This window comes from Oncorhynchus tshawytscha, linkage group LG18, assembly GCF_018296145.1.
Source record: "Oncorhynchus tshawytscha isolate Ot180627B linkage group LG18, Otsh_v2.0, whole genome shotgun sequence".
In the NCBI taxonomy this organism is placed as follows: domain Eukaryota; kingdom Metazoa; phylum Chordata; class Actinopteri; order Salmoniformes; family Salmonidae; genus Oncorhynchus; species Oncorhynchus tshawytscha.
Genome location: NC_056446.1, coordinates 16,382,666 through 16,400,052, shown reverse-complemented (window position 1 = coordinate 16,400,052; position 17,387 = coordinate 16,382,666). Strand labels below are relative to the sequence as shown.

Below are 17,387 nucleotides of genomic sequence, written 5' to 3'. Positions count from 1 at the left end.
TTTAATCAGCTTCTTGATATGCCACATCTGTCAGGTGGATGGATTATCTTGGCAAAGCAGGATTGCTCACTAACAGCGATGTAAACAAATATATGCACAAAAAAATTAGAGAAATAAGCTTTTTGTGTGAATGGAACATTTCATCGATCTTTTATTTCAGCTCATGAAACATGGGACCAACACTTTACATGTTGCGTTTATATTTTTGTTCAGCGTACATCTTGTATATCAAACATGTCATTATATACATGCATATAAAATATTGTTCAAACAATATAGGGCAAATTCTTATATTTCATTAATCACTTACCTTTTGTTAAATATAAGGGGAAAATACATTTCCCACATTTCCCAGAATGCATTAGTTTTACCCTCAAGTTAACCCTTTGGCGTTGGTGGAAATATAATTGGCTATTCTAAGCACTAAGGTTAAAAGAGTATATGAACATTGTTTCCAGAGAAAAGTGATATATTCTTTAGTATCTGGAAGTGTGACCTTTCCGATTTAATGACTGAGTGGAATTTCTTTTGATTTGCACTGATTCAAACTCAAATTTAAATTCTACATCCTGTGGGGTGTGGTCATTTTTATTTGAATTCCAACTCATGAGTAGAATGGGAGTGAATTCCAAAATTCTGCATTGAGACCAATCCTGGTGTGTGTATGAGAGAGAGCCTTCACCCCATCTCCCTCCCACTCACAGCCTCTTGCCCTTCCATCCTCCACTGAGCTTCTGATCTCTGTCTGTTAGACTAGACTAAAGACAACAAGCATCACATCAGACACAATTCAAACAGAAGGTCAGGTGATTGGTCTCCAATGATCTGTGTGACTTAGTGATGGGCTCTCTCCCTCCCTTGTGTGTAAACAATGATAGAGTGTATTTGCACACCTCGGCGAATAGCGGTGCGTTGATTTAAAGGGACTTCCAGTGTTTGGGCCTCCCACGCCGCCGTTTCAATCTCCCTCCTCTGTTTGAGATAGTCAGCGGTTCACCAGGGCAACCTTCTCCACGACGATAACTCACACTATAACACTAAGCAGAAAGACGCCTCTCTAACCTTGGCTGATGTTGAAGCTGACGAGCAAGCAAGGCCATGATTTTAACATTGATTTTCAACAATGACGAACCTTTTTCTTTAACAGTTTAGCCAGGTACTAGAAGCTCCCTCTAAGTACCCTTGGTGGAGGCTCAAGGGGGAAGAGAAAAAAGTCCTGAGTTCAAATTGGAGCAGATTTAGAAGGATCCCAATTAGTGCCTGAGGGAGAGAGATAGGCCCGTCTGGTAGAGGAGCACTGATGAAGCACCTAGGTTCCGTCATTAGCCTGCACACTGAGTCCCTTGACACCACCGTTGGCCACAGAGCTTGATGAGGCGGGCTGGAATGGACACAGTGTCTGTCTCCTTTGTCTACTGCTGTTGCTGTTGCTGTTCCCTGGCACGGCTCTTGTCTCCTACCATGTGCTGCTGGCCTTTCTGTTCCAGAAATAGCTGGCCAAGTGCATGCAAAATCAGCATTGTACTGTGTGCAAAATCGTTTTCATATGCTGTTCATGTGCATGTAATATCTTGAGCAGGTCTGGGATCTGTTGTATGTGACAGGAATTGTACCCTTTGCCAGAGGAGACAACCCTATGTTGAATGGTGGTTGTCTGTGCTGCAGCCTAGTGTGATTAGTTTGTTGGCCCTTATCAGTTCTCTTAACAAGCTCCGTAGTGACACCTCTGCTCCGCCCCAGGCCCCTGGTCATCTAGTAAATGTCACTATAATGACACACGCATTAACATTTACAGGTCCAGCAGGCCAAAAGAGATAATTGGGGACTGTAACCTGCAATGAAAGGGAGACATGTCAAGGATTCTAAAAATGACATTTTGGTTGTAGAGTAAGTGAATGTTTTGGATCATTTTAGGTGCATTTATTTTAGGAATGTATTTCATATCTCGTTGTGCAGTTTTCTAAATGTGCAATGATCGAAGACCTCAGTGTTTAGAATTGTTTGGACTATGAGGTTGCTAAGGAAACATTACCATCCAATGGTCTTGTTATTCTTGATCAAGTTGTAGGACTAGTAGTGCCTTAATTGGTAGAGTAATTGTATTGAAATGCGGAGCCCTGCAGGAATTATTCCAGTAGCATGGTTTAATTGTTTTTACATGGCCAATCAGTGTGTGTGTACCCAGAGGAGCTCCAGGGGACCGGCGCTAGCTAGCTAGCTTCATTTTCACTGTCACTACCCAGACAGGTTAATGTTCTCTTATTCTGGCCTTATTAAAAGCTGCTGCCTGCTAACACATCCTGATCCCCATACGCATCACGTCTCCTCTGCACTTCTAACCAGGTCTGGAGATGTTTTCTGATTTCCTCGGGTACATTTAAATAGCTGTTCGGTGTCTGAAATGGCACTGACCCATCAAGCACATAAAGTGTGTGAGTGCCAGGCAGGCTGTGATAATAGCGTGCTCAGAGACACTTGGCTCTAATAAGAGGTGTTTGATTGCTTTTTTTGAATGTATTTTTCCTCCTGTTGATTGTGTTTTGGGGCCGGCTGCGGGGAGGACAAGCTCTTTCATGATGCTGCTGCTTGAGTGATTCTGAGCTTGACATGTGAACTTAGACCGTTACTGTAGATAGGCGAGGTACAGTAACAGTAATGCAATAGAATATATGTGGAGTGTTTATCTTTATAGCTTTGCTGTAGAGAGGAATGGTAACAGATAAGCCTATTCCTCACTGACTTTATACTGTCTAGGTAGAAGGAGATTGATATAGAAAGAGCATACAATGACATCCCTGTTTAAATGAACAGATAACCTGCTCTTGGAGATGGACGCTTAGACATGGACATATAGCTCAGTAAATAATCCTCTATCTTTAGGAAATATTTACCTTTCTCTGTGAACAGTGGCTGGCTGGCTGGCTGGCTGGCAGGCTCGGTAATGTTTGCTGTGCTGTGTGACCCATACCCAGTGTTAAAAAATAAAAAGCTAGAACACGTCCCAGTGGAAATCAGTGAATATGGTTGTTAGCTAGTAGAGCACAGAACCATCAGAGTTTGGGAAAGAAAACGGCTCCCCATCAATGCACTGCTCTCCTGTGGACCCCAGGAAGAGTAGCTGCTGCTTCAGCAACAGCTAATGGGCATCCTAATAAAATACTTAATACTCAACTCCCTCCAGTCAAGGAATGGAAGCCATTTGGAACGATTTCCCTACAAAGGTTTCTGTTCATTCTACACTTGTGTTCACTCTAGGCAGCTATACATATTTTTGTGTGCATAGAAAGACTGTCAATATGTAAATGCAGGGTAATTAAACCATTTCCTTCAGTGCATCTGTTACAGAGTTAACTTTGATTTCAATAAAGTACCAGTACCATGTATCATTGTTCTAAAGGTATCAGTGTACAACACTATAGCTGCCATAGTATTAACCCCACCAACCTGTGTCTGACAGTTTGATGTTTTTGAGGCTGAAAATAATTTGCTTTTGAACGCCTCCCACTCGCTCCCCTGGAAATATTGTTGGGCTGAAAGTCTGCCTGCACTTCTTTGTTGTCTCCAATTATTCCTCCACTCCTGCCTTACTCTATTTCTCTCTCTACCCACACTCTGATCCCAGAGAGCTTTCTTTCGCCAATTATGGTCATAAAGAAAGGCGGCCATTTTAGAACACTCTCATGTTGGGCTTGTTGTGTTAAGAGATTACTGCACTTTGCTAGCTGTATAGTAACTGAGTTGAATTGAAAATAAATAACTAGCTGGCCGGTGACTGCATTGATCTCTTGAGATTGCCGGAACGCTTTTTCCTTCCATGATCCTCGGGGAAAGGCCGACTTCTCTCGTGTGTGCTTTTGTTTATCTGTTTTGATTTGTCATGTTAATTGTTTCCGTCTTTGTGTCTGTCTTCTAATTAGTTTGAAATGTTAGCCACACACTGAAGCTGGAAGGGAAATCTTATATACGGTAGTTTCAGCATGTTAAGGCTTATAAGGAGCTTACGCACTTATCCCTAGACAATGTCAATTATATCCACCCACAACATCTCATGGGCACAGTTATATTCCCTGTGGGAACAGACGTTTTTTTTTTTAGACCATGTCTCTCTTATCCTCTTCACAGGTGAGGAGAATTTACTGGCAATACTGAAGAGGCGATGGTGGAAGTACATGATTCTGGGATTGATAGACATCGAGGCTAACTACCTGGTTATCAAAGCCTACCAATACACCACACTCACCAGCGTACAGGTGAGTCTGTTTTCATCTATCACATGTGAAAGCCATCGGTGTGCGTGTATGTGCGCAGGGGTGCATGCGTGTGTCGGTACAAGGCGTTCCCTTGACTGGCCGCTGGACAGACATAAGACAGTAGTACGGCGGTGACCTTTGCCGAGTCTACGTAATAAGATGGCTAATTAAAGGTACACTGGCTGACTCTCATCCCGTGTGTCAGTTCATCTTCATTAAATTGCAGTTAGTGCCAGAGGAGCCTTACTCAGATCCATCCGAAAGGCATCAGGTCCATGGCGCAGGGCTGGAGGGATGGAAGGAGGGAGGTTTAAATGATTATAGGAGAGCCTCGGTTAGAGCACAATAGATTTTGTTTCCTCTCATCTCACCGGAATCTGACATTTTCCTCCACTCCTCCAGAGCCCAGGTAGGACTCAGGATCAGTGTGTCGGTATCCCCTCTCTAGTGATGAATCAGGCCTCTAAACTCTCTCCTCTCAGTGCAGTCAGTTAGGGCTGAACGGGAACAGACGATACCATTAACACTCCACCGGCTAACCAGGACTCTTCCAGTTCCTCCAGCATGCAGGCCTCTCACACTCAGAGAGAGGAGAAATTAGATCCGTGCCAACTGCAAAGTTGTGTTAATGGGTATAGATAGCTCTTGTGGTGTACATGCTGTACTGAAACCATATCAGTTGAGTAGTTTCACCGGATTCTATACGGCATATTGCAGTGTCATTTTCATTCTTCAAGTCTGTGGTAGCCTGAAAATGTGAGGTATCGGCAACAATCGGAAGCAAATAGATCAATTCCCTCTTCAGATCATAGCGGAGATGTGTCATTTTCCATTTGCAAGTAGTGGGAGGGAACCATGTGGAAACAAGTTGGCAGAATAACATCTGTAAATGTGTCTTCTGTCAGCTTGTGGGTCTCTGCCTCTGTCTCTACTCAGCCAGACAGAAAACAGATGGAGTGTCAGTGTCTATATCCGTCAGATACCGCTCAGCTCCGACCGCCACTCGAGACCGCTCTGCCTTGCCGTTATTTTGGGAAGTGGAATCGATGACCGGCACGGCACCGCTGTCTCACGACAGAGAGATATAATCCATGGCTTGGGCCTGAGTCCTGCTCTGGGCTGGAGCAGCGGGAGTGGGAGTGTCAGGGCCAGTGATGTGGAGGGCTGACTGTTCTGTTGAAGTAAAGTAGGGGGAGTGTAAAAGGTACCAGAATCCCCTCATTCCCCTGGGGTCTGGCCCTGTGACTGACAGATAGATAGACCTCATTCCCCTGGGGTCTGGCCCTGTGACTGACAGATAGATAGACCTCATTCCCCTGGGGTCTGGCCCTGTGACAGACAGACAGAAAGACTTCATTCCCCTGGGGTCTGGCCCTGTGACTGACAGACAGATAGACCTCATTCCCCTGGGGTCTGGCCCTGTGACTGACAGACAGAAGGGCCTCATTCCCCTGTGGTCTGGCCCTGTGACAGACAGACATACAGACCTCATTCCCCTGTGGTCTGGCCCTGTGACAGACAGATAGACAGACAGACAGACAGGTCTGGCAGACAGACAGACAGACAGACAGACCCCAGGTCTGGCCCTGTGACAGACAGACAGACAGACAGACCTCATTCCCCTGTGGTCTGGCCCTGTGACAGACAGACAGACCTCATTCCCCTGTGGTCTGGCCCTGTGACTGATAGACAGATAGACCTCATTCCCCTGGGGTCTGGCCCTGTGACTGACAGACAGAAGGGCCTCATTCCCCTGTGGTCTGGCCCTGTGACAGACAGACATACAGACCTCATTCCCCTGTGATCTGGCCTTGTGACAGACAGACAGACCCCATTCCGCTGTGATCTGGCCTTGTGACTGATAGACAGATAGACCTCATTCCGCTGTGATCTGGCCTTGTGACAGACAGACAGACCCCATTCCCCTGTCGTCTGACTCTGTGACAGACCTCATTTCCATTCCCCTGTGGTCTGGCCCTGTGACAGACAGACCTCATTCCCCTGTCGTATGGCCCTGTGACAGACAGACAGACAGACAGACAGACAGACAGACAGACAGACAGACAGACAGACAGACAGACAGACAGACAGACAGACAGACAGACAGACAGACAGACGGGATGACAGACAGACAGACAGACGGGATGACAGACAGACAGACAAACAGACAGGCGGGATGACAGACCGACAGACAGACAGACAGGCGGGATGACAGACCGACAGACAGACAGACAGGCGGGATGACAGACCGACAGACAGACAGACAGGCGGGATGACAGACAGACAGGCGGGATGACAGACAGACAGGCGGGATGACACAGTGACGAGTTGATCAGTACCTCCATGCCCTACTGACCCAAAGTCAGCACACTGATGTGACAAGCACACTAATGGCCTGCAGCTACTGTTTACACAGCGATGGATCTATCCGCATGGTGTGACTGTCACTGAATGATTAGGTCGGGCGGTGACGAGAGTGATAGGGTGACTCTCTTCCACAGTGTAGAGACAGAGATATTTGAGAGTAGCATTGCACAGCAGCAGCTCTCTCTCTCTCCAAAGTAAACCCAGCCTGAGCATATAGCGAAGGTGATTAAACATTCAGAGGAAGGGGTGCTCATGGAATCACTGTAAATATTGACTCAGTAAACAGCTAGAACTCAATCTGGGACTCCTCAGTATTTTTGTTTTCGAGGTCTGTTGTGCAAGTTTGTTTGATATTTAGAGAACAGCTCAGGTCAAGTGAAGTCAAATGAAGAAGGTTTGGTTGTTAGTTGGAGACTTTATCAATGGACGCTCTCACTCTAAGGCCATGTTTTCCTCTCCTCTTGTTACTCTGTGCAGGGTAATTTGCTTTTTAGTTTGATTGGCTTTCACTAACTGATTCCTTTGGAGGAGGGTGGAGGAGAGAAATAGCCAGAACAATTCTCAACAGTGCTATGTAAACTATAACAAGGTTAGACAATGCCTCATCAATATTAATATGCAGGCATGAAGAGAACTGGGCATGAGACGGTGCTATAAAATACTTTCCCATTAAGGGGAAATGATTAGTTGTTATGAATGGTCATGGTGTCTGGCTAGGCTCCAGTATGAGGAGATCAGTGGACACATCTGGGGAAAGCTCCTCTTCGTCAACTCGTTAGAACAGGCAGCTACAGATGTAGGATCTTTATTTGAGCCAGTTTGCTGCAGCAACAGGAAATGTGAATTATTACGTGGACTATTTTTTTGTAGGGGTTGATACATTCCTCGTTAGGGAAATCGACAACTTTAGAAGCCTTTTTAAACCTCAAATACACTACAAGTGTGCATTTCCTGCTAGGCAAAAGAGTGATCAAATTAAGATCCTACATCTGAATGCTACTCAGTCCTCCACTTCAAGATATGCAGGTAGCCAGCCGCGGTCCTGGGGACAAATCACTGTAAAACAGAGGAATTAGTTGAAGATTTATTTCGGCAGAGTTAAGTGGAGAGTCTTAGGACTGACTAAATCGCATCATTCTTTCTCCTCACTTGGCTAAGTGTCATAGGACCTGTGATAATTGTATCGGTTTCATTAGTTTGCTGGTATTTGTAAAAAGGAGCAGAGAATGTCATTGACAATGTCAGGTCTATTATTTTGCTAGTAATTCACTGTAAAAGTTGTCGGGTTAATGCCAGAGCTGTTCCCCAGATAGCCCTGAGAGAACAGGTGAGAGTAAACACAGAACTCAACCCTCAATCACTCACTCACTTTCAGGGTTCTCTCATGGTTATCGTTTATCCCTACACTGTTAATTCATCTCTCTCCACTTCCCCTTTTCTCTCTCTCTCTCTCTCTCTCTCTCTCTCTCTCTCGCTCTTGCTCCTTTTCCTCTCATCCTTCTGTCATCCTGTCATTCTCATCCTTCTCTCATCCCTCTGTCATTCTTTTTCTCTCTCCCGCTCTCTGTGATTGTCCCCCTCATTCCCTCCCTCCACTTTCTCTCTCTACTCTCTCTCGCTCAAGGGCACGCTTCACTACAGTAACAGACAGGTTTATATAACCAAGCGGTGAAAAGGCCTTCCATTGGGCAGAAACACGCTGGCCTGCTGAGCGAGTGAGACATACTGGGCTGTCGTTGCACACATCGATAAACCACACGTTATTATGCCAGGGTGGTCTGAGGTGTCAGAACATTCGTTTATACATCGATAAACCACACGTTATTATGCCAGGGTGGTCTGAGGTGTCAGAACATTCGTTTATACATCGATAAACCACACGTTATTATGCCAGGGTGGTCTGAGGTGTCAGAACATTCGTTTATACATCGATAAACCACACGTTATTATGCCAGGGTGGTCTGAGGTGTCAGAACATTCGTTTATACATCGATAAACCACACGTTATTATGCCAGGGTGGTCTGAGGTGTCAGAACATTCGTTGAACACATCAATGTTGTGAGTTGCCAGGAGAGCCACCGCACCACCTCTTCTCCTCTGTGCACTCGACCTGTGATGAGCAGTAATGGGGTTTGCTGTCCTGCGGTTAACCCCTCGTTCTCCCATGCACTACCTTTCCCAGAGAGTGAGCCCATAGTGCTACCACTAAGTGCCAGAGAGGCTTCCCAGAATGGAGACCTGATGGTCCCCTAGGCGATCATAAATGTTTCTCTCCTCCCTCTTGCATGGCCCCTACTCCTCCCTGACACGCCATCCACCATCACCCCTAATTCGCCATCCTTATTTTCTCTCATCACCATTAGTGTTGGACTGTCCTCTGACCTCGTCCTCTGTAGTACTGTGTGTCCCCGCTGTCCTATGTGTCACCCCCTGGACTTTGTGGTGGGTGGTTTTAGCACTGCTGTGATACCATCTCTGGTGTGTATTTTGTCTATGTGGTGTACAGTATCTTGGAACTCCATTGAAACCATTTTCTCTGTGTGTCTCTATGAACTAGAGTTCAGTGTGTCCATTCTAACCCCGTATCTCTCCGCTCTGTCTGTCAGCTCCTAGACTGTTTCACCATCCCCGTGGTGCTGCTGCTGTCCTGGTTCTTCCTGCTGGTGAGGTACAAGGCCGTGCACTTTGTGGGCGTCGGGGTGTGTCTGCTGGGCATCGGCTTAATGGTGGGGACAGACGTCCTGGTGGGAAGACAACAGGGCCTAGGTAACACACACATGCTCACACACCACTTTGGACTACAGGGAAGTAATATCAGGTTTTGATTGAGAGGAAGGCGAGGATGGGTAAGAGCAGCCCCTTTTTTTCTATATGATTGTTTACTTATTTCATTTGAAGATTGTACATTAGAAATATCAAGGTTGTTTTTTTAGTTGGTCGGGTATATTATGACTTAAAAGCTGTGAATCTGAACAAATAGCTTTTAAGATAAAACGTAATAAATATGAAATGATTTATTATAGGGCTAGGATAAAGGATGATATAATTAAAACCCTGCCTAGGTTCTCTATTTGGAATAGGCCTATACGATCCTAAAATAATTGGTGTTATTACACTTTTACATTTAAAAAATACATCTATATATAAAATATGTAAAGGATGATCATTGTTCCGATACACACCGGCAATTTGATTAGGTATTGTCAACAGGGTTGTTGTCTCTAGTGTGTGTGGGCTGGTTAACACTGGGATAAAGTGATTAAAGTTAACGGTAGAACTAATATAAAAACTGGCTTATGAAAGCACTTCTCTAAGTGAGAGAGGTATATTACACGTTTGTATATAACTGCATGTATTCTTGGCTATCGTGCCTTGGCTGTATCAGAGTCGATTGTAAATTAAACTTGGGTATTCCTCCATGGGCAGTGTGATGCCTAAGACTAAGTTTGACTAGCTAGCGGCCGTTAGAATCTATGTTCCTTTATCTTTCTTCCTTTTTTCCGTCGGAATACAACAGGACATAATGACGACTACGTGAAATATGTCTTGCATGTAATGGACATTTTAAAAAACAGTACTGGTCTTGTGATATGTTCAGGTTGTTTTCTCTTCATTTTTTTCAAAAGAATTTGAACAATTGAATCCAAGGAACTGAGCAGGCTGGGCTGACATGCCTATAGCCTTGCTCGGACTTTCTAAATATGCGCATGCATTTATAAGAAATTGTTATCATTTATATGACTATTATCTATTATTGTTACTATTTCTTTTTTCCTGACTGTTTTCCATGTTATTTGGTTGGTTATCTTAAGCACCCTCATAGATGTTATCATGGGACTGCCCATATTTCCCTCTGGCCAACACCATTTCGCGGCCAAGGTTTTGCTTTAGGATGCAAAGGTGTGTCATGAGTCAGGGAGATGGTCTGATGGTCTTAGTGACAACAGACCTAGATATGGGGGGAGGTTTTAGTGGGTGGAACATTAGGACAATTGGAGGTTTACAAAGTTGCAGCTACAGTATGCTTAAAAGGGCAAATTATCATGGTACAACTATATGGACACTTAATCATCATGGTGCTTTTTAATGGTAAGTTTACAAACATTGGTTGTGGTAAGTGAAACGTTGTTATCATTATGGTAAGTGGGGAAATAAGTATAGCCAGTTATAATTGTAATGGCTTAGCAGATCATTAAAAAAACTAAGATACATTTTTACATGATAAAGCATATAACATCTATTGTTTACAGGAAACTCATTCTACAAATATAGATGAGGTTGGGTGGAAAATGGACTGGGAGGGAGAAATATATTTTTGTCATGGTCAAAGAAACTCAAAAGAGGGGATTATACTGATTAATACAAATTTGGATCTGATTGTGAAAACTGTGAAAAGAGATCGGCAAGGAAGATGGATTATTTTAAATATGCTATTGGACCAAAAACAGATCTGACTAATTAATCTATATGGGCCAAATAATGATGATCCACACTTCTTCGAAAATATATGTAATAATCTATTGAGCTCGCAAGCAACAAAATAATATATTATTATGGTGGGAGATTATAATACGGTTTTAAGTAGCTCAATGGATCGTAAAGAAAATCACTCTACAAACTATCACCCTCAAGCACTGAAGGAGATCACGAAGATCATGAATACATTAGAACTAGTGGATATATGGACGACACAACAGTGGTAGGTTTGATTACCAACAACGACGAGACAGCCTACAGGGAGGAGGTCAGGGCCCTCGGAGTGTGGTGTCAGGAAAACAACCTCTCACTCAATGTCAGCAAAACAAAGGAGATGATCGTGGACTTCAGGAAACACCAAAGGGAGCACCCCCCCTATCCACATCGAAGGGACAGCAGTGGAGAAGGTGGAAAGTTTTAAGTTCCTCTGTGTTCATATCACCGACAAACTGAAATGATCCACGCACACCGACAGTGTGGTGAAGAAGGCACAACAGCACCTCTTCTACCTCAGGAGGCTGAAAAAATGTGGCTTCTCACCGAAAACCCTCACTAACTTTTACAGGTGAGCAATTGAGAGCATCCTGTCGAGCTATATCACCGCCTGGTACGGCAACTGCACCGCCCACAACCGCAAGACTCTCCAGAGGGTGTTGCGGTCTGCACAACGCATCACCGGGGGCAAACTTCCTGCCTTCCAGGACACCTACAGCACCTGATGTCACAGGAAGGCAAAAAAGATCATCAAGGACGGCCATAACTACCCGAGCCACTCCCTGTTCACCCCGCTTCCATCCAGAAGGTGAGGTCAGTACAGGTGCATCAAAGCTGGGACAGAGAGATTGAAAAACAGCTTCTATTTCAAGGCCTTCAGATTGTTAAACAGCCATCACTAGCACAGAGAGGCGGCTACCTACCCACAGACTTGATGTCATTGGCCACTTTAATACATGGAACAGTATTCACTTTAATAATGCCACTTTAAGAATGTTTACATATCTCGCAGTACTCATCTCGTATGTATATAATGTATACTGTTTCCTTCACTATCTATTCTTTACTATCTGTTGCATCTTAGCCGCTCTGTCACTGCTCATCCATATATTTGATACTTATATATTCTCATCCCATTCCTTCGCTAGATTGTGTGTATTAGGTTTTGTTGTGGAATTGCTAGATATTATCTGTTAGATACTGCTGCCCTGTCGGATCTAGAAGCACAAGTATTTCGCTACACTCGCAATAACATCTGCTAACCAGGTGTATGTGACCAATAAAATGTGATTTGATTTGACCCTGATCGAGTAAGATATACATGGAGGAGCTATCCGTCTTGATTACTTCCTAGTCTCATTTTTGTTGGCATCAAAAGTTCAAAAAAGTATTAATAGGAGACCGAATGCGATCGGACCACCATCTAATTGGCCTCCATATAACTCTTACTGAATTTCCAAGTGGATGGGGATATTGGATGACTATTTTTATTGGAAATTGAATCACAGCAACCATCACTCCTATGTTCCAATGGCACATTGTGTTAGCTAATCCAAGTTTATAATTTTAAAAGGCTAATTGATCATTAGAAAACCCTTTTGCAATTATGTTAGCACAGCTGAAAACTGTTGTTTTGATTGGAGAAGCAATAAAACTGGCCTTTAGACTAGTTGAGTATCTGGAGCATCAGGATTTGTGGGTTTGATTACAGGCTCAAAACGGCCAGAAACAAAGACTTTCTTCTGAGACTCGTCTGTCTATTCTTGTCCATAGAAATTAAGACTATTCCATGCAAGAAGGCCAGCATCCCGTAGTCGCCTCTTCACTGTTGACGTTGAGACTGTTGTTTTGCGGGTACTATTTAATGAAGCTGCCAGTTGAGGACTTGTGAGGCATCTGTTTCTCAAACTAGACACTCTAATGTACTTGTTCTCCTGCTCAGTTGTGCATTGGGGCCTCCCAGTACTCTTTCTATTCTGGTTAGAGCCAGTTTGCGCTGTTCTGTGAAGGGAGTAGTACACAGTGTTGTACGATATTTCAGTTTCTTGGCAATTTATTGCATGGAATAGCCTTCATTTCTCAGAACAAGAATAGACTGATGAGTTTCAGAAGAAAGTACTTTGTTATGGTCCATTTTGAGCCTGTAATCGAACCCACAAATCCTGATGCTCCAGATACTCAACTAGTCTAAAGAAGGACAGTTTTATTGCTTCTTTAATCAGAACTGTTTTCAGCTGTGCTAACATAATTGCAAAAGGGTTTTCTAATAATCAATAAATTAACTTATCACAATTCATTTCTATAGAAAGTAAGCAAAAATAGATACGATTTTGCAACCATAGAGAGGTAAATACTTGTCTATTTATGGAAGAATCACATTGATTAACTCTTTGCTCCTATCACAGTTTACTTATTTACTAATGGCATTGCCTATTCCAGATGACTCATTTAAAAAAATCATATGAGCAAAAAAATATTTAATTTGATTTGGAATGCTAAGCCAGACAAAATTAAACCTGCCTATTTACATAATGAATATGAGTTTGGGGGCAAAAATGATTAAATATTAAAACCTCTCACTAAAAGCTTCACTCTGTTACAATGATGCTTGAATGAACTCGAACCCAGTCGCAGAGAAACACAGCATACAGTGGGTGAGTTTAAATCCAGAACTTCACTTAGTCTTCACAGAAACAGCACAAGAGTGCACTAAACAAAACACAAGACCTAAGCAAGGATCCAGCCCAACAGAGGAACCTAAATAGCCAGGCAACCAGGTGAACAGAGAGGGCAATCAAATACAGGTGATACCAATAAGAAACAATCAGGGTAACCTGGGAGCTAGAAGCAAGGTAAGGGTGCCCTCCAGCAGTAACCTAAGGAAACACACACCGAAAGAAACAGAAACTGTGATACACTCATACTTAAGTTGTACTTAAACCCCAAATGGTTCTCCAATAGATACGGGAATATCTGCTCAATCCAAATTTACAACCAACTGATTGCAGCACTACCACAAAAATGGAGGCAAGTGGAAAAGGGAGAAGGTTGGGAACTTGTTTGCCTGCCATATATTAAAGATACAAATTGGCTGAAAGGAACTGGCATAAATAGAAAAATATACCAGTTTAATTTGAGGACAAAAATGTTGACAGCTGCGCCATACAGGTTGCAAAATAAATGGGAGGAGATCTGATGTACCGATTCCATGGCACATGGTTTATGAACTGGTACAAAAAACTACACTTGACTCAACACTTAGAGTTTTTCAATTTAAACAATTATATAAATTCTTGCCACTGACAGAATGCTGTATATATGGGGCATACAAAAATCTCAGCTCTGTAGATTTTGGTGCGAAGAGACAGAATCACTAGATCATTTATTCTGGTATTGCCCCTATGGAGCTTGTTTCTGGTCACAGGTTCAGGAACGGTTAGAAAATCACAACGTGCTCTTAAAATGAACCTTACAAACAGCAGTGTTGGGTGATCTGGAAAGCCATAGCCAGTCAATAAATAATATAATAATACTTGTATGAAAGGTTTTCATCTTTAGATAACAATCTGTGGATAATATACAATTACAAAGGTAAAAAAATTCTGTAAAACATCACAACACAATTTAAAAATATAAGGCACATGGAAACCAAACAAGGGCGGTCTATGGTGATAGGTGGGATGGGCTGAGAGTGGCTGAGGGTTGGGATTAAAGAGCTGAGGTCTATGGTGATAAGTGGGATGGCCTGAGAGTGGCTGAGGGTTGGGATTAAAGAGCTGAGGTCTATGGTGATAGGTGGGATGGCCTGAGAGTGGCTGAGGGTGGGATTAAAGAGCTGAGGTCTATGGTGATAGGTGGGATGGCCTGAGAGTGGCTGAGGGTTGGGATTAAAGAGCTGAGGTCTATGGTGATAGGTGGGATGGCCTGAGAGTGGCTGAGGGTTGGGATTAAAGAGCTAAGGTCTATGGTGATAGGTGGGATGGGCTGAGAGTTGGGATTAAAGAGTTTATGTTTGGTAAAGTATTATTGTTACGTGACTGCTTTATATAAAAGTACAAGTATGTATGCAAAATGTGTACAGTTGAAGTTGTATGTTGACATACACCTTTGCCAAATACATTGAACTCAGTTTTTCACAATTCCTGACATTTAATCCTAGTAAAAAAATCCCTGTTTTAGGTCAGTTAGGATCACCACTTTATTTTAAGAATGTGAAAATGATTTATTTCAGATTTTATTTCCTTTATCACATTCCCAGTGGGTCAGAAGTTTACATACACTCAATTAGTGTTTGGTAGCATTGTACAACGCATCTCCTTCCTGAGCAGAGACGGCTGCGTGGTCCCATGGTGTTTATACTTGTGTGCTATTGTTTGTACAGATGAACGTGGTACCTTCAGGTGTTTGGAAATTGCTCAAAAGGATGAGCCAGACTTGTGGAGGTCTACACATTTCTTCTGAGGTCTTGGCTGATTTCTTTTGATTTTCCCATGATGTCAAGCGAAGAGGCACTGCGTTTGAAGGTAGGCCTTGAAATACGTCCAGAGGTACACTGCCAATTGACTCAAATGATGTCAATCAGAAGCTTCTAAAGCCATGACATCATCTTCTGGAACTTTCCAAGCTGTTTAAAGGCACAGTCAACTTAGTGTATGTAAACTTCTGACCCACTGGAATTGTGATACAGTGAATTATAAGTGAAATAATCTGTCTGTAAACAATTGTTGGAACAATTACTTGTGTCATGCACAAAGTAGATATCCTAACCGACTTTCCAAAACTACATTTTGTTAACATGAAATTTGTGGAGTGGTTGAAAAACGAGTTTTAATGACTCCAACCTAAGTGTATGTAAACTTCCGACTCCAACTGTATGTAAAATGGATATGTAAAATGTATGTATGTATATATATGTGTATATCTAGCGAAAAGCTTGAAACATATTTTGATTGCTATTGTGGAGTCTGCTGTGTCCTTCACACAAACACCCTCATCTCCACCAACACACAGACAGTGTTCTCACTGTGCAGTTCGCCATCGCTGTCTCATTGTGTTCAAACCTCACAGTACCTTCAGCCATAACCGAGTCAGATCCCCCGTGTTAGTCCCTGGTGTGGTTTGCCTTTCACACCCATGGAGAGCCTCCCCCTCTCACTATTGCATTAAGTGCTCCTTGATTTCCCCAGCTCAACAAGATTCAGATAGATAGATTGCATTTTGGTTCGATATGAATAATACATGTTACGATCCAAATCATATTACGTGTTCATTCTGGATCCGAAGAGTTTAGAGTTTCATTGAAAACACACGGCTGTAGTTTCATTTCTGTCTCGTGATTGACAGAATAGTTACATTTATAGTGGGATTGTTTAAAAATCTTCAAGCATGTGCTTAAGCATCTGTAAGATCTTTGCTTGATTGGGTACAGTTTATCCATACCTTACTGAAACCCATTGCAGCATACAGTATGCACTAAGCATGTAGGAATAAAGGAACAATGCAATTGTTTGGTGTGAGCTTCCAATCAATAATGCCGATTTGTCTTACCAGCTACACAGTAATGTTGCTTAAAATAGTGAAAATAGATATTTTGAACACAGTAAAGTGAACGGTAAGAAGAGGAATTAATCAATGAAACTCTTGTTAAAATCCTACATTTGCTCAATGTATGAACTCAAGCACAGTTGCTTCCTGTACCTTTTAAACACCCAATGTCTTTCACTGCCTCATTGTCATCATTTTTTATCTCATAGGATAGATACTTAGTCTGATACTTCTGGTGAAGGTTTCATAGGATAACCTATTTGTCATTAATAACTCTTTCATACAGTTTGAAAGTCTCTCTCTCTCTCTCTCTCTCTCTCTAGGGGACCATAAGCTCCTGGGGGACCTGCTGGTGCTGGGAGGGGCCACGCTGTACGGCATCTCTAATGTGTGTGAGGAGTTCATCGTTAAGAACCTGAGTAGGGTGGAGTTCCTGGGCATGATGGGACTGTTTGGCTCCTTCTTCAGCGGCATTCAGCTGTGAGTGTTTGTGTGTGTGTCAGACCTATTGGAAATGATTTCAAATACTTAAACTGTGCTTCATTGAGCTTGTCTGGCAAAATGAAACCAATATAATAGTCCCATAATGTCGTACCTAACCAATCAGGCACTCCAGGCAGGCTAAAGCAAATACAGGAAAAAGAGAGCTGAACACGCCCCCATTCACATCGACAGGACTGTAGTGGAGCGGGTCGTGAGTTTCAAGTTCCTTAGTGTCCTCATCACCAACAAACTATCATGGTCTAAACACACCA

General features: G+C 43.0%; 1 protein-coding gene across 1 annotated transcript in view; it reads left to right on the top strand.

Moving 5' to 3' along the window:
• Positions 1-17,387, top strand: part of slc35f1 (solute carrier family 35 member F1) — a 108,518-nt gene that overhangs the window by 67,383 nt on the left and 23,748 nt on the right. Inside the window, exons 3-5 of the mRNA XM_024377998.2 lie at positions 4,123-4,250; positions 9,225-9,384; positions 16,956-17,112. Coding sequence (XP_024233766.1) covers positions 4,123-4,250; positions 9,225-9,384; positions 16,956-17,112 — 445 coding nt within the window. The remainder of the gene's footprint in view (positions 1-4,122; positions 4,251-9,224; positions 9,385-16,955; positions 17,113-17,387) is intronic.